The sequence below is a fragment of the Canis aureus genome, chromosome 19 (assembly GCF_053574225.1).
Source record: "Canis aureus isolate CA01 chromosome 19, VMU_Caureus_v.1.0, whole genome shotgun sequence".
NCBI classification, from domain to species: domain Eukaryota; kingdom Metazoa; phylum Chordata; class Mammalia; order Carnivora; family Canidae; genus Canis; species Canis aureus.
In genome coordinates, this window is record NC_135629.1 from 43851640 (window position 1) to 43869114 (window position 17475).

At 54.1% G+C, this 17475-nt stretch overlaps 1 protein-coding gene across 1 annotated transcript in view; it reads left to right on the forward strand.

Moving 5' to 3' along the window:
* Positions 1 to 379: 379 nt before the first annotated feature.
* SLC6A20 (solute carrier family 6 member 20) overlaps positions 380 to 17475 on the forward strand; it is a 38454-nt gene continuing 21358 nt past the window's right edge. Inside the window, exons 1-3 of the mRNA XM_077859184.1 lie at positions 380 to 567; positions 15553 to 15693; positions 17303 to 17394. Coding sequence (XP_077715310.1) covers positions 447 to 567; positions 15553 to 15693; positions 17303 to 17394 — 354 coding nt within the window. The 5' untranslated portion in view covers positions 380 to 446. The remainder of the gene's footprint in view (positions 568 to 15552; positions 15694 to 17302; positions 17395 to 17475) is intronic.

Consider the following 17475-nt stretch of genomic DNA (forward strand, 5'->3'; position numbering starts at 1 on the left):
AAATGTCCTTTCTGTGGGTCAACAGTAGTTGAAAATGGGACCTTTTCATCCCGGCCAATGTAAGCAGTTCCCTCTCGGGAATGTCGGGTCCCACAGGGTTGGGGACGTGTGTGTGTGGCCCCCGGCGCGTGCCCAGACGATGCCCAGCACCCAGGAGCACCCAGCGGACGGTGGGCAGGTGGCCGGGAGCACCTGCGGGCTCCGACGCGCTCCCCGCACCGCGCCCTCCCGGGCGCAATCCCGGGCGCCTTCCGGGCGGCGGCGGCCGGGCGGGGTGGGGCTCGGCGTCATCCGTTCACCGGCCTCGCCCCTCCGCGGCGCGCGTTAATGAGATTAGCAATTAAAAAGGGAGCGCGCGGCGGCGGCCGGGGCGCGGGGCCACCCCCAGGCCGAGCGGGCGGGACGCGCCGGCAGCCGCGCTCCGAAGCAGCCCCGCGCGCGCGGCCATGGAGAAGGCGCGGCCGCTGTGGGCCAACTCGCTGCAGTTCGTCTTCGCCTGCATCTCGTACGCCGTGGGCCTGGGCAACGTGTGGCGCTTCCCCTACCTGTGCCAGATGTACGGCGGGGGTGAGTGCGGCGCGCGGGGGGCGCGCGCGCCGGGCCGGGAAACTGAGGCAGCCGGGAGCCGGGGGCGCGAGAGTGCAGACCCGCGGGCTCGGACACGCGCTTCTCCCAAGGCGCCCTCCTGCGCGCTCTGCAACCCCTACCCTACGCCCTCCGCAAACCCCCACCCCTCTCCCTCCGCAAACCCCCACCCCTCTCCCTCCTCAAACCCCCACCCCTCTCCCTCCTCAAACCCCCACCCCTCTCCCTCCGCAAACCCCCACCCCACTCCCTCCGCAAACCCCCACCCCACTCCCTCCGCAAACCCCCACCCCTCTCCCTCCGCAAACCCCCACCCCACTCCCTCCGCAAACCCCCACCCCTCTCCCTCCGCAAACCCCCACCCCTCTCCCTCCGCAAACCCCCACCCCTCTCCCTCCGCAAACCCCCACCCCACTCCCTCCGCAAACCCCCACCCCACTCCCTCCGCAAACCCCCACCCCTCTCCCTCCGCAAACCCCCACCCCACTCCCTCCGCAAACCCCCACCCCTCTCCCTCCGCAAACCCCCACCCCTCTCCCTCCGCAAACCCCCACCCCTCTCCCTCCGCAAACCCCCACCCCACTCCCTCCGCAAACCCCCACCCCTCTCCCTCCGCAAACCCCCACCCCTCTCCCTCCGCAAACCCCCACCCCACTCCCTCCGCAAACCCCCACCCCACTCCCTCCGCAAACCCCCACCCCTCTCCCTCCGCAAACCCCCACCCCACTCCCTCCGCAAACCCCCACCCCTCTCCCTCCGCAAACCCCCACCCCTCTCCCTCCGCAAACCCCCACCCCTCTCCCTCCGCAAACCCCCACCCCACTCCCTCCGCAAACCCCCACCCCTCTCCCTCCGCAAACCCCTACCCCTCTCCCTCCGCAAACCCCCACCCCTCTCCCTCCGCAAACCCCCACCCCACTCCCTCTGCAAGCCCCCCACTCTGCCCCAGGTGCTGCTGAGCCCCTTCCTGCACCCCAGCTCTGTGAGCAGGGCGCTCCGGACTGTTTTCTCTGTATGGGGCAATAGTCTGACTTCTAGTGAGTAAACCTGACATTTAACTGCAAAAAGTGAGCAGGAAATTGTCCCCTTCAACAGAAACCTCTGCGACAGTTTTCAAATTCGAAACATGCTCCAAGCAGTTCGTTTGAAACAGGTTAAAAGAATCTTGAGCCAGTTCTTTAAATTCCCTATTAAAACATTGGTTTGGGGGCAGCCCAGGTGGCTCAGCCGTTTAGCGCCGCCTTCAGCACAGGGCGTGATCCTGGGGTCCTGGGATCGAGTCCCACGACGGCTCCCTACATGGAGCCTGCTTCTCCCTCTGCCTGTGTCTCTCTCTCTCTCTCTCTCTCTGTGTCTCTCATGAATAAATAAATAAAATAAATTCAAAAATATGCCAAGAAAAGAGGAGAAAAAAAAATATGCCAAAATGTTGATAATGGTTATCTCAGGGTGATTTTTCTTTGCCTTGGACTGTGTGTGCACGTGTGTGTGAGTGTGTGTGTGTGTGTGTGTGTGTGATCTATACTTAGGAATGGTTTTTCACCATAAAGGACAATAAAAGATGTTAGACCAAACTATTTACACAATTTAACCCATTTAAGAAGAACCAAACCTAAACTACTGCCCCCCTGCCTTCCCCCAACCAGCTCAAAAAAAGAAACCCCCCCCCCAAAAAAAAAAAAAGAAAACCCCAAACCTGACAAAAGGTTAACTCTCTGATTCCCTTTTTTATTTGAAGGGTAGAAATACATCATAATTATGGGAAGGGCATGGCATGCCTTGCCATGTGTTGTAACAGCTTCTTAACTGACTTTTGAAAGAATCATTGGTCAGGATGAGATTCCACGTCCTCCTGTGCTCAGCACACCTACCTATGATACCTTTGTCCTGGCTGCATGTTTTCCAACCACCCGGCCAGGTGAGCCTTGCTGTCACGTGACAGTTTCCTTGTTTCTAACGACACCGTCCCCTGAATAGTCTGCAGGTGACCCAGGTCAGTAGGAGTAGTGCTGAAATAGAATATATGTAAGGAGTTTACTAGGGGAACTGCCCGACCTTTAAGACCTAGAAAAGGAAAGAAGAAATCCGGGGGCAGGGTCGGGGGGGGGGGGCGGTCGTGCACCTGGGTGGCTCAGTCAGTTGAGTGTCTGCTTTGGTTCAGGTCATGATCCCAGGGTCCTGGGATCGAGCCCCATGTCCAGCTCCCTGCTCAGCGGGAAACCTGCTTCGCCCTTCTCCCTCTGCCTGCAGCTCCCCCTGCTTGTGCTCTTTCGCTTTCTCTCTGTCAAATAATGGATGAAATCTTAAAAAAAAAAAAAAAAAAAAAAAAGCTGTGTCTGGTATAGAGTATACTCGGGCTGGCTGGGTGGATGGAGAGAGATGGGTGATGGCTGACAGATGGGCAGACACCGAGGAGAGGCTGGCTGGGTCCGGGGTGGGCAGATATAAGCTGTGCGGGTGGCACCTTCTTAAGCATAAGTGTCTACAGAATAAGGACCCCACAGCTTCTCCTGGCACAGTAAGGACTTCATCACCCAACATCTGCTCCTCTTTCCACTCCATTTCCCGCCACTCATCTTTCAGCCCCACCAACTGTTCTGGACAGTTCTCTGTCCGCAAATGCCTACTCTCTGCCTCTACTCTCTGCATGAGCCATTTCGTCCACCCGGGAAGCTGTCGGTGGCCTGGAGGCCTCCTTTCTCTGCCAGCCCCCAGCCCCACTGGTGGGGTCAGAGGAGGCACCAACGAATATTTGTTGGACAGCTGAGCAACCTCTGTTAGGAAAAGCACGGGGTACGCGAGGTGGGGATGCTGGCGGTCTTCCCAAGGGTCTTCCCCTGTCGGGTCGTGTTACCTTTTAATAAGTGATTTATGTGGCCCGAAACCCCAGCCCTTTGCAGACCCATTCTTTACCTAAAGCCAAGAGGTAAACCAACCACATCAGGAAAGTGTCACCTCCTTCTAAGCAGCACCGTGACCCACCACCTCCAGCCAACAAAGGGCTTGTTTATAAGCTACAGAGCCAAGCTGCGCCAAAATACTTGCCAGAATAAAGCGGATTAAGGGTCCGAGCTCCTTTCCACGGGGCTGGGCCCGTGACTGGGGACGCTTGTGTCCTTCCTGCTCCGGGGCCAGGCCCAGCACGAGGAATGTTAATTCTGAAGATTACGCTCCGGGTACCAACCAGCTCTGTGCAGCGCGCCGGCACTAGAGGAAACATAAAAGGGCACAAAACCTCTTCTTGAACGGGTCAGCAGGTCTCGGCGACCGTGTCGGCATCTAAGGCGGTGCTCTTTTGAAAGAAATTCGGGATGAAAATGTCCTTGTAGAAAAGAAACGCACCAGAAACTGCTTTTCATACAAACATGCTCGAGTCACGGAAGAGAGGCGGACAAATGGGAACAGTTGCGTGGCTGGTGGCAGTGTGGATGCTTTTCCCCCGGAGTGTTCTCTCTATTATATCTGGTGAAGAGGAGGAAATCGGGGGACAGTTGCCTGTATTGGTTTGATGACACTCAGACTGGATGTCTCACTCCCCCTCGACGCCCAGTCTGCTCCTCTCTGGCGCTCAGAGCATGGCACCCCCAACTGTAGCCTTTCTGGGGAGCCTGATAAACTGCAGGTCTCAGGCCCCTGCTCCCCATCCCCGAGATTCTGACTCAGAGACCTGCGGGGAGGCAGGGGCAGGATCTACCTTTCTAGCAAGGTCCTAAGGGGTGCTGATGCTGCACGTCCTTGGACCAAGGTCAGGGTTGCTTTTGTGTCATCCACCGGGCCACCAGCTGCTAGGAGCCTGGTAGCCAGGTGCTGGAAAACGCTGAGCAGCTGGCTTCTGGTGGGAGAAGTAAGATCTAACTGGCAGCATTTGATGATCCTTGCACTGTACATACTCCCCCCATGGCCGATTTCACACTGGAATGTCCTGGGATGTGACAGCGTAAGGTCCTGGGACGTGGGGCTAGCAGAGGTGCACACTGCACACAGCCAGCCCTCAAGAGCTGGTCTGAGCTGGCCCCATGTGCCCCCGTGGACGGACACGTGGATGGCACTGCAGCTGCTCACTGTACTGTGTGCGTGTGTGCACAGTGCATGTGCGTGTGTGTTTCTGCAGTTCTCCTAGGTGGGACGGAAGCATGAAGTTCAAAGGTTGTAGCACATTGACCACATAAAATTTCCAAAGTCAACTCCGGATGGTAGGTGAGAAAAATGTGCTCAGTGAGTCCCTTGAGAAGCCAAGTCTGGGCTTCTAGACTCAGTGCTGGGAACCAGCATGTCTGGGCTCCTAGTAGCAACACAGTGAAGTGTTTCCTGCAAATACCCAACGTCCTCCTCCCAGCACCCCTGCAGTTGGTCCTGTTGTCCCCACTAAGAAGTAGGACACAAGTCCAGGAAAGAAAAGGAGGCTCCTGGAGGTGGAGCTGGGGCTCAGGCCACTTCCATGTCAGAGCCAGGCTCTTCCCCAGACCCCTGGTGTCAGGGTTTCCTGTTCTGATAAAGGCAGGACAGAAGTGACTGCTCCAGAGGCCCAGGCCTCCTCCCAGGTCCGAACTGGCTCCAGCTCAGGGCCCTTCCCCACACTGTGACCAGAGGTGGCCCAGATGAGCACCTGGTGTCCGCAGTGTCCCCTGTGGCTTTCAGGCAGCCCTCCCTCCACCCCTGCCCTTCTCCCAAATGTACACCCTCCCTCTGTGGGGCATACCCCATGCTCCTCGCCCTCTCCGGGACACCTCCTCCTCCCTAAGTTTAAAGCGGCTCTCTAAGTTAAAGCCGTGACTTACCATGCACAGCACCGTGGACTCTGACACAGCTCATCCCTGTCCCCCATGGTGGGAAGAGCCCCCTGCCAGAACACAGCGTCCACCTGCCAGTGGAGAAGCCTCCTCCCTGTCCACACGTTAGCATCCCCCAGGAGCTGGGAAACACCCTGACATCCATGATTTCCCCACCCCAAATCCTGATAGGGTTGGTCTCATGGTGTAGTAACTTTAAAGCTCCCCAGGAGATCCTGATGTGCACTGGGGATGAGAACTTCCATCTTAGATCCTTTTCCAAAGAGGCAGGAGTGTAGAAAATTAAACAGTCAACAATAAAACCTCTTAGGAATTTAATTTCAGTCCTTCAACAAGTTATCGATTGAGCATCTGCTGCGGTCCAGGGACAAAGCTGGCCATCACCCTTGAGGATGCCACGTCATGAACATACCCCTTCTGCGGAAGAGCTGACTGCCTGAAAGAGCCCAGAAAGGCTTCCAGCAGTGGTGGCATTTCATCTAGGCCTGGACAGATGAGTCTCAGCTCATTGGTAGATTTAGGGACAAAATCATTCCGGGCAGAAGAAGCCGTGTGTGCGAAAGACACAGAAGGATGAGCATCTGAAGGGAATGGCTGGAAACTATGTGGCCAGGATATCTGGGGTGGGGGCCAGGGCCATGGTGGGAGGGGACATGAGGAAGAGTCCAGCATGAATGCAAACCTAAGGTCATTGACTAACAGGTTGACAAGATGGAACTTCACTTGGACAGCAGAGCCAGGATTTCAGGCGGAGAAGCAGGGCCTTCAGAGCCGTGGGGGACTGGGAGGGTGCCAAGGTGGAAGCCAGGACCCCGTTCACCAGGGTAGCTGGTGATGATGCTGCTGGCACAGGGGATGGGCAAGGAGGGACCAGGGCCAGTGGAATGGGCATCTACAGGTTTTAGACCAAGGTAGGGTGAAAGGGAACTTTCATTTTTCTTACTTGTGTCTCTGTTCTTCGTTTCCAAAAGTTGACTGGAGTTGACTCCAAATAACAAACTTTTAGGGGACAGCCAAGATGGGCGGGGGTGAACGAGGAGGAGACAGGTTACAGTAGGATGGGGTGCTGCAGGGAATAGCAGAGCGCTTCTCAAAGTGTGGTCCCCAGACCAGCAGCTTCTGCATCACCTGGGAACTTGTGGTCTGTACCCCCTTACACACACACACACCCTAAAAAGAAAAAAAATCAGGTTAAAAAGTCCCTGTGTGGTTTTGTAGAGACAAAGGTATGAAAGTGGAAAGAGTGTGAGTTTGAAAGCCTGAGCAAACTTTCCCCTGCAAGTGGCTGCATCTGATTGCTTGGTCTCTTCGTGGGTCTCAAAGGACAGAGATTTGTGGAGATGAATTTCATACAGAGAGGAATTTCTCTTGTAGTGAATTTTTTGGGTGAGGCAAACAGGGCAACTGGCTGCGATCGTTAGAGGAATAAGTAGCAACGTGCTCTAGAATGACGAACTCGTGTGTGTGTGTGTGTGTGTGTGTGTGTGCGCGTGTGTGTGCGCACGCGTTGGAGGTCATAAATGTACATAATATTTGTTCACGGTAGGAAATTTGGGAAATTGAGAAATGTACAAAGAAATAAAATACAAAATCACCCCCCAATTCCCAAAAGTCCAGTACCCAAAAGTCATGACTGTTATATTTTTTTGCAACCTAACAAAATCAGAGGCATATATTTTTTTAAGATTTTATTTATTTATTCATAGAGACACAGAGAGAGAGAGAGAGAGAGAGAGAGGCAGAGACACAGGCAGAGGGAGAAGCAGGCTCCATGCAGGGAGCCCGACGTGGGACTCGATCCCGGGTCTCCAGGATCACACCCCGGGCTGCAGGCGGCGCTAAACCGCTGCGCCACCGGGGCCGCCCTAGAGGCATAATTTGTATGTGATTTTGTGTCTTGCTGATTTGACTGCACCTGCGACAGTCGTTTCCAAAATCATTTCAGTCTTTGTGAACTCACACCGCTCTTCGAGGCTCCGTTTACAGATGGCGCGTAAGGAACGTGCCCATTCTCCAACATGCGCTTAATCTCACAAACCTTGCAAGCCGCACGTCTCGGTGTTAAGCACATCTTCATCAGTGTTGCCCCGGCTCGTCTATCCCCCGCCGCGCGGGGCCAGGGCCAGGTGGAGAGTGTTCCCCGGGTCCTGTACTGAGTACAAATGCCTCAGGCCAGCTCTTGGCCCACTGGAGGGTGAGCCAGCGCTCCTACTGGGAAATCTGCGCTTTTTTGCAGATAGGAGCCCACTCTTCCCCGTGAATGGGCTTCTGGGACTGCGCGATGGGCTGCCTGACACGGTGAAACCCTCCGGGGTGGGCTTCCCTGGCCAGAGGGTACAGGCATCCACCCCGCTGGGAGAGGCTGCTCTGTCCCTGGGGCCCCTCCTCCTCCTCTCAGGGTGCCTCTGAGCCCCACCTTCTCACCATCTGATGCTCATCAGGTCCAGGTTGGTCACCTGTGGACGGGGCTGAGCCACCCCAGTGTTTTCTACGGGGCCGATCCTGCAGGTGGCAAACTCAGCTGCGCGCCTCCGGGGCTCCGGAGGGCCCATCGCTTTGGCTCCCTGCTGCCGTCGTTCACAAAACCTTTTATTTTTCTTACAAGACTTTTAAAAAATTTTTATGTGGGACTAGCGAGCCCTTTCAAGGACACGGCCAGGAAAACATCAGGTAGAATTTGTATTTCCAGCTGCTGTGTCCACGGTCTTCTCTCCCGCTTGGTTCTTTCTAGAGACACAGGAAATGGGTGCTTGGGGTTGCTGTCCGTGCCTCACCTTCTGTCATTTCCACTTTATCCTCTTCCCCTGAGCTACAGGGTGTTTTTTTGTTTTTTTGTTTGTTTGTTTTTATTTATTTATTCATGAGAGACACAGAGAGAGACAGAGACACAGGCAGAGGGAGAAGCAGGCTCCCTGCAGGGAGCCTGATGTAGGAATCCATCCCAGGACCCTGGAATCAAGCCCTGAGCTGGAAGGCAGAAGCTCAACCCCTGAGCCACATAGGCGTCCCCAGGGTGTTTCCACCCCCGCTCCCATAGCCTCCATTGGCTTTAAATTCATTCGCTATATTTTTTTCATCTTCATAAAATATTTTCTATCCTTAAATTGTCCTTTCTTCCTCATTGCCTGAGGCTGTTCTATAAACATAGCATCCTTTTCACTCTTAGGGACCAAGTGGTAGAAATTTGCTCCCTGTTTCTTCTGTTTCTCAAAGCAAATCAATTTTGGAGGTAGACATTTGTTCCGATGCCTTAGCGTGGCCCTTGTATCTTGATCAGCGGTACATTATCTTAGGGCCAAAGACTGTCTTCTGAGTGCTCACCCCTTCTGAGGGAGGTGCAGGCCAATGTAGACCTGCCCAAGGTCCGTCTTACCTGATACGGCCACAAAATAAAGTGAGAGTTCGAAGGAAGCTGATATGAAATTTTAAAAGACACACTGGTTTTAGCAACGTGATGGACTTTCCCAGACCTCTCCATCATCTCTCTCTGGTAAGAGCTTCACAAATTGCCCACCCACGTAGAACACTTAGCATCAAGCAGTCATTCAGCAAACACTCACTGAGCCCCTACTTCGTATCAGGCCCTGTGTTAGGAACTGGAGATTCAGCTGTGGGCCAGGCAGACTGTATCTCTGCACTCGGGAGCTGGGGTGGACAGAACCACTCAGCTTTGGTGATCCGGAGAGGTTCCTGGAGGAAGTCATGTGTGTGGAAGGTCCAGTGAGCATGAAGGATCCTGTCCTGCATGCACCAAATATGCACTGTGCTCTGCTCTCTGCTCACCTCTGCTCCAAGCAGACCAGCGAGCAAGAGCATCCATGCTAAGTGAGGGAGACAGACACCAAGTAGACAGCTAAAATTGCAGCATAATGTCACATGGGTCACTGCTTGGAGGTCCAGCGGGGTGAGAAGTTGGAGGATCACTGTGGCGTGGGGGCTGTGGTCACCAAGGCAGACCAAGAAGGCCCCTGTGAGGAAGGCAGGTTTGGCAGAGAAATGAGAGAAAGGAAAAGGCAATCCAGGCAGAGGGAACACCACGGGCAAGTGTGCAGAGGCCGGACCGACGGGAAGGGCCACTCAGCTGCGGCGACATGAGGGAGGCCACCAGCCTGGAGAGGAAATGGGAGCCCTGGGTCTCAGAGCCTCAGAGGCCATGGGAGGGAATGTGGGTGCTATTCTAAGTGTAAGGAGGAGCCATAGAGGCTTTGACCAGGTGTAGGGGGCGGGGATGGGGGAGACAGAGAGTGATGCAATCTGACAATCAGCCTTCGGGGGCAGGGGCAGCTGTAGAGTGGACACAAGAAGATCAACACCAAGGGGACTGCGGCCAAGACGTAATGCTGGGCACTGGGGAGGTGGCAGTGAGTATGAGCTCTCCAGGCTCAGAGCTGTCTCTATATGCTCGGAATATAAATGTCCCCTGTGACTGGAAACACCCCCCTCACCCAGGGTCATGCAGTCGCACACAGGCCCGCGCCACCCGCACTCCGTGACCTATCTCTGCAGCACCGACCGTTCTAGAGCTTAAGGACTTAGAAGGAATGATGCGATTATAAAGTCACCCGTCGGCCGGTTGGCAACCAACACAACACAACGATGGTCGTTTCCCACACGAATCCTCAGTGGCCGCTAAATCTAGCGGGCAGAGGTCCGATGCTGGGACACAGGATGCCTGCTTTGGCTCAGAGTGTCTCCCATCCAGCCACATAATCATTTCCCAGGAGCAAACAGTAACTTCCCGCAGAGAAGCCCAGCAGACCCCACCTTGACCAAGTGAGCGAAGTTAACCCGGCCAGGAATGGGGCAAGGCGGCATCACGTGCCTCTGGACAAAGACCGAGATGGCTTGGGTGTTCCTGCCAAAACCCAAAGCGAGGGACATTCCATAGAAGAACTGACTCGTCCTCTCCAACGTGTCAAGGTCACAAAAGACAGAGAGAGCCTGAGAGGCTGTCCCCGATTGAAGTTGGCCGACAAGAGGTGGCCTGAGACACTGCTCGTGATGGGGAGACCAGAGGGACGACAGGCGTGGGCAAGTCGGTCAAATTGCAGTGAGGTCTGCGGCTTAAATCGCAGTGCTGCTTCCATGTCACTCTCCTGGTTCTGCCCATTGCCCTGGGATGATGCAAGAGAATGTCTTGTTTTTAAGAACTATGTGATGAAGTATTGAGAGGTAAAAAGGAAAAAAATAGTGACTAAAGCAGTGAATTCTTTCCTGCAGCTCTGTGGGTGCCTGGGCGTTTCTCCCTCCGGGCTTCACCAGGCCTGGCTGTCCTGGCGACATCTGCCGGGGAAGCCCTCACACATGGGCACTTGGCCCTGAGCTGGATGGGCCCTTGGTTCTCCTCCATGTGGCTTTTCATCCTCAGGTCCCCTGGACCGGCTTCCAGATGTAGCAGCCTCAGGGAGCACTCCAGGAGGTGGTGGTGAGGCTGCAAGGCGTCCTGAGGCCGGGGCTCTGGAACCACCATGCCATCCTCTCCCCTCACATCCTGTTGGACAGAGCTGGTCCCAGGACCAGCACAGATTCATGGGTAGGGAAATAGGAAGGTCTTCTCAGGAGCGGCTCCAGAGACTGTGCAGCCGTATTGAATCCCCCGCTGTGTGCCCCCACAAGGCGCGGGAGCGAAGGCCTTCGTCTTCCTCTTCCTGATGACAGGGGCGAGGGGGTCTCCTCAGGCTAAAACAGGGTCAGAGATTTTATATCAAAGGAACATGGGGAGAGGCCAGTGGGAAGAGGGTTGGCTAATGGACTTGTTTTCAGAGTGATCACAAAACTAAATTTTCTTTTCTTGAGAAATATGTATATGTAGAAACACACTTTTTTTTGGTGTTCCCTTCTATGAATCTTAAGAAATGTATGGTTGTGTTACCACCACCACCATCATGCCCCTTAGAGTCAGCCCTTCCATTCCCAACCCCCGGCAACCACAGATCTGTTTCCATAGAAATGGTGACAGAATGTCATATAAATGAAACCATACATGTCCATCGGACAAATGAATGGATAAAGATGTGGTATATATATATATATATATCCAATGAAACTACTCAGCCATCAAAAAAAAAATTAAATCCTACCATTTGCAATGATGTGGATGAACTAGAGGGTATTATACTATGGGAAATACGTCAATCAGAGAAAGACAGTTTTATGATCTCAGTCTTATGTGGAACTTAAGAAACAAAGCAGGATCATAGGGGAAGGGAGGGAAAAATAAAACAAGACAAAATCAGAGAGGGAGACAAACTGTAAGAGACTCTTAATCATAGGAAACAAACTGAGGGTCACTGGAGGGGAGGGGGTTAGGGGTGGGGTAACTGGGTGATGGGCATTAAGGAGGGCATGTGATGGAATGAGCACTTAGTATGAAATAAGACTAGTAAATCACTGACCTCTACCTCTGAAACCAATAATACGTTATATGTTAATTGATTAGATTTAAATTTAAAAATTTACAAAAATGGGGGACCCCCGGGTGGCTTGGCGGTTTGGCGCTTGCCTTTGGCCCAGGGCATGATCCTGGAGTCCCGGGATCGAGTCCTGCATCGGGCTCCCGGCATGGAGCCTGCTTCTCCCTCTGCTTGTGTCTCTGCCTCTCTCTCTCTCTCTCTCTCTCTCTCTCTATTGTCTATCATTAATTTAAAAAAATTACAAAAATGGAATCATACAGTATGTCACCTTTTGAATCTAGCATCTTTAACTTAGCATAATGCTTCTGAGAGCCTCTGGCGCTATTGCATGAATTAGCAGTCTGTTCCTTTTTACTGGCTGAGTAGCATTTCGCTGTATGGACGTACCACAATTTATTTGTCCACTCACCCAGTGGAGGGCCATTAAGTTGTTTCCAGTTTCTGACAACTCTGAATGGAGCTGCCATAAACATGCACATGTAGGTTTTTGTGTGAACGTTGTCACTTCTCTAGAGCAAACACATAGGCGTACGATTGCTGGATCACACAGCAAGTGTGTGCTTAACTTTATGAGAAACTGCCAAACCACTTTTCAGAGTGGCTGCGCCATCTTACATGTCACAGGTGAGGCACAGGAGCTCCCCTAGATCCTCGCCAACACTTGGTATTGTCAGCATTTTTCTATTTTAGCCGTCCCAGTAGGTGTGTGGTGGCATCTCGGTGTGGCTAGAATGTGCTCATTTTCATAATGAATGGCAACGTTGAGCATCTTTTCATGGGCTAATTTGCCCATGAAATATATTTTCTTTGGTGAGACATCTGTTCAAATCTTTCATACATTTTTTAAAAGATTTTATTTACTCATGAGAGACACACAGAGAGAGAGAGAGAGAGAGGCAGAGACACAGGCAGAGGGAGAAGCAGGCTCCATGCAGGGAGCCCCGTGTGGGACTCGATCCCGGGTCTCCAGGATCACACCCTGGACCAAAGGCAGGCGCTAAACCGCTGAGCCACCCAGGGATCCCCTCTTTCATACATTTTTTGAATGAGTTCTTCGTTTTCTCATTGTTGAGTTTTGAGAGTCCTTTATAAATATAGACACTAAGCCTTTGTCAGATATGTCTTTGGCAAATGTTTCTCCCAGTCTTTTGCTTGCCTTTTTAATTGTCCTAATTGTGTCTTTCATAGAACACAATTTAAAAACAAAATCTGACTTATCCATACCTTCTTTCATAGCTAGTGCTTTGGATGTGGTAGCCAAGAACTCTTTGCCTAGCCTGCAGTCAGAAAGTTTTTCTCCTGGGCTGTCTTCTAGAAGTTTTATAGTTTTGAGTTGTGCATATAAGTCTGTGATCCAATTTGAGATATTTGTTGGGTGAGGGGGGATGCATTTAAAATGTGAGATGTGGGTTGAGATTCATTTTTTCTGTATATGGGTGTTCAGTTGTTCTAACACCATTTTTGGAGAAAACAATTGCAGAGCAAATTCACTCAGATTGTGTTTTTGGATAGTTGGAGGGGTGATAGAACTGTCTGATGGGCAGGCCTCGAGAGCCCCCGTGCCCCCACCTGGGCACCACACCTTGGATTTCCAGCCTTCCCATGGGCAGTGGGCCATCAGGCAGGCCCTGTCAAAGAGAAAATCCTGCCACAGACCTTGCCAGGCCTCATGTGGTTACTGTTTAACACCTTGGGTGAAAATGAGCTTTTCTTCTAACCACTGAGGGTTTGAATGTTGCTCCGAACAGGTGGTGCCAACACAACCTTTGTTGTTAGGTTTGTGGTGGGTGGGAGCCCCCAGCAGCCTGCCTCTTGGACTCCCTGCTACCAAAGAGGAACCTGGTGTGATGCCAAAACATGTTTCTGCAGGGCAGGAAGGGAGCAGGGCCTGGCGGCGTCATCAGAACAGAGTCCAGAAGTGAGAGGGGACGCTTGTCGTAGGCCCCAGTGTGGGCAGGGAGCACAGACTCGGAATGCAAAGGCCTGGCAGTCCCGTGCGCACAGCCGGTGCCTGTTTCTCCAGGGTAGGAGGTGGCCCTGTTCCATCTCTGCTTGGTCTTGGTGCCAGCCATCCTACTTCTGCGATTTCTATCCCGAGGAAAGAACCAAACATGAGGGCCAGCCTTTGTCCCACTGCTCTATTTAGGATGAGAGGACACTGGCTACAGCTAAGTGTCCAAGGACAGATGAAAGGAGTCTGGGTGTGTTTACCTAGTGAAATACTGAGCAGCTACTAGAGGGGTGATGCACATGTACAGGTTGTGGTCAGAAGAGAGTTTGTGAGATCCTGCCGGGGGAGAAAAGTGAGCTCTGAGGCCGCCCATATATTCAGTGGAGGCATCCTTGTAAATATTAGATGTTCACGTAAGCACGTTTACCTGAACATTTTTGGAATGAATTCCTTCTATAACCAGCCCTTAACCCCTACAGCTGTAGTGTCAGGGTTTTATTTTAATCCGGAGTCCTGCCCTTCTCCTCCTGGACCTTTTCTCAGGTCCACTGCCAAGGAGCTGGGGGGGAGGGGGGAGGATGAGCGGAGCTTCAGAGAAGGAGGGAAGGAGGGGTGGGGCTCACGGGAGAAGAAGCAGGGCAGTGCTCTGCAGGGCAGGAGTGGAGGGAGCCCCCCACCCAGCAGGCTGCCCACCTCTGACCCTCTGTCCAGGTGTCAGCAATGGAGAGGGCTTCCATAGCTCCATCCATACTGCCTGGCTCCCCACCATCATCACAGGAACTTGTTTGTGGGTGGCTCCTCAGGAACCAGCGGGTTTTAAATGTGTGTTAGTCATTGTACTCTTTATCCAAATAAAATAAAATTTTAGGCTGAAGGCCACTGTATAAAACAGATACACACACAGTAGAGGTGCTCTGAAAAAATGGTGACCTAGGCTCGGTCTGTTAGAGACCAACACATACACACCAAGCCCCTGCCTATGTCATTGGTTGGTACAACATAAGATGGACCAGGGTTTCTAGCAGAGGAGCTGGGGCAGCTGAGGCATTGAGGAAGGCACTCAAGGGGCTTGGAACGGTGGCAGTTGATCATTCAGGATGGAAGTATTTGAACATTTTAACTGACAAGTTCACATGTCATCCATGGATAGATAGATGAACAGATGGATAAATGAAAGATAAAAGGATACATGGATGGATGGATGCATGGATGGATGGATGCATGGATGGATGGATGGATAGATCAATGGATGGAAGAATGGTTCTGTTGATCTGTGGATGTATGTATGAGTGGGTACTCGGGTGGATGGATGGATGAATGGCTAGATGGATGGGTGGACCAGTGGCTATTTGGATGGGTAAATGGATGGCTAGATGTGTGGATGGTTGGGTGGATGAATGGATAGATGGATGGATGGATGATGGATAGATGGATGGTTGGAAGGGTGGTTGGTTGGATGGATGGATGGGTGGATGGATAGGTGGATGGTTGGAAGGGTGGATGGTGGGATGCATGGGTGGATGGATAGGTGGGTGGATGGATGAACGAATGGAAGAATACGGATGGATGAATGACAGGTGAGAGGAATGAAGGAACAGTGCGTTGTGGAACAAGGAGGAAGAGGGTGAAGGCAGAAGGATGGAGGATGGATGGAAAGGTGAGAGGATGGGTGGGAAAGCAGAGGTATGAATGGACACATGGAAAGACTGAAGGAAAGAAGGGAGGGTGGATGGAAGGACAAGTACGTGGAGGTCATGTGGGCTCGAGTAAAACCCATCAGTGATGGCCCGGTCTTGGCTCTGGACACCCACAGGCAGCTTCCTGGTGCCCTACATCATCATGCTTTTTGTAGAGGGCATGCCTCTGCTGTACCTGGAACTGGCGGTGGGGCAGCGCATGCGGCAGGGCAGCATCGGTGCCTGGAGGACCATCAGCCCCTACCTTAGTGGTGTTGGTAAGTGGGTACTCTCCAGTCCTTGCCCACCTGGAGACCCCCTGCCGTATCCCGGACAGAGGGGGTTGGGTGGGAGACCCATTGGCGGAACAGCTGGAGCAAGGAGTGAGCACAAGGCCTAAGAGAGAGCCCTTGAATGGGTGGACACACGGCCGAGGAGGGGGTGCCACAGAATGTCAGCTGAGAGGGGCTGGATTTCTTACCCACATGGCAGTGAGAAGGGGGACACACACCCGCTGGGGAGCTGAGGTCGCCATGCTTCTCTTCTCTGGGCCTCAGTTTGCTCTTCTGTAAGAGGGAGCTAGCTGCCCAACCAAGGAGCTAGAAGTCAGTGTGCCAGCCAGCTACCATTCAGGGAACTCCCCTAAGTGCTCCCTGCTAATTATTACTAACAACACCTCCCTCTCGGTGAGCACCTACTATGTGCCAGGTGCCAGCCCGCATGACAGATGCACATGAGCCCATGCAATCTTTGTCACACCACTGCGAGGCCGTGGGGCGCTGTCAAGATCTCCAGTGCGTGCAAGCAGAGGCACATGGGTTGTAAGCAGGGCACCACGGTGCACCCCCCGTCCCCCGGTGACTTGGAGCTGGCGTCCCCGGCACCTCTGGGAGATGGTTAACCTGCCCTGCGCAACCCTCACGTTCCAGGGCTGCCTGTGAGCAGGAGGACCTTTGGCCAGCCTTGGCCACGGTCTCTTCTGCTCAACCCTCCGCCCGCAGGCGGGAAGGCGGGCAGGGAAGCCAAATGGGGTTTCAGGAGCGCGGACAGCATAAACCCGTTAGGGGTTTAGTCTCCGAGGCAGAAGGAACGCATCCGTGGCCTCCCAAATCCTCCCGAGCCGCCCCCCCAGCCCCGCGCTGCCTCCTCATCTCGCAGGGCTGTTAATCTTTAACAAGGAGGTGTGTGGTTTTGCAACCTGCCCAAGCGATGGATCACAGAGGGCTTCTCCGAGGTGGCATTTGCTGCCAAGAGGGAAGATACCAGATGTTTGCGCCAAGCAGGGGTGCTGGCGAATGTTTAACCACCGGCTCTCACCCAACGAGGGGGAGGCAGGGCCGGGCCGGGGCATTTACTGATGCCGGTGGTGTGAATGCCCCCCGCCCCCCGTGGCCCAAGGCCCGCCACCCACGCGGGTCCCAGGGGGTGGGCTGCGCCACGATGCACACAGTGGCTCGCGTGGGCTGGCTGCGCGCTCCCGCCCCCCTGCAGGCTGGCCGGCTTGGGGCAGACCCGTCCCCTCCACTCCCCAGGCCCCCGCGCCCCCCACCACCAGGCAGGGCTGGGCACATGCCACCCCACTTGAGGGAAGCCGCAGGGGACCGTCTGCGACTCCAGCCCCGGGTGGCATTGGCGGGCAGCCTGCCTCTCCACTCGGGTCTAAGCGCCCTCCTGCCGCTAAGAGCTGAGCGCCCTGGGGCAGCCTCTGCACCTCGTTTCTGCCCTGGGAAGTGGAGGCAGTGACACCCCCGCCACGACGTTGTCGGGAAGACCCGAAGTACCTCAAGTACTCAGCACAGCACCTGGGCCCGGGGTGTTGCCAAGATGGGGAGTGGCTGGCGGGGCCGGGACTGCGGGCAGGCCTCAGCGCCCCTGTGCCCCTCACAGGCCTGGCCAGCGTGGTGGCGTCCTTCTTCCTCGCCACCTACTACAACATCATCAACGCCTGGGCCTTCTGGTACCTCTTCCACTCCTTCCAGGTGAGCGGCCGCCCCCAAGGGGGATGAAGATTGGGGGTGGCGGCCTCGGGCTGGGGGCACGCCGAGCACCCCGAACCCCAC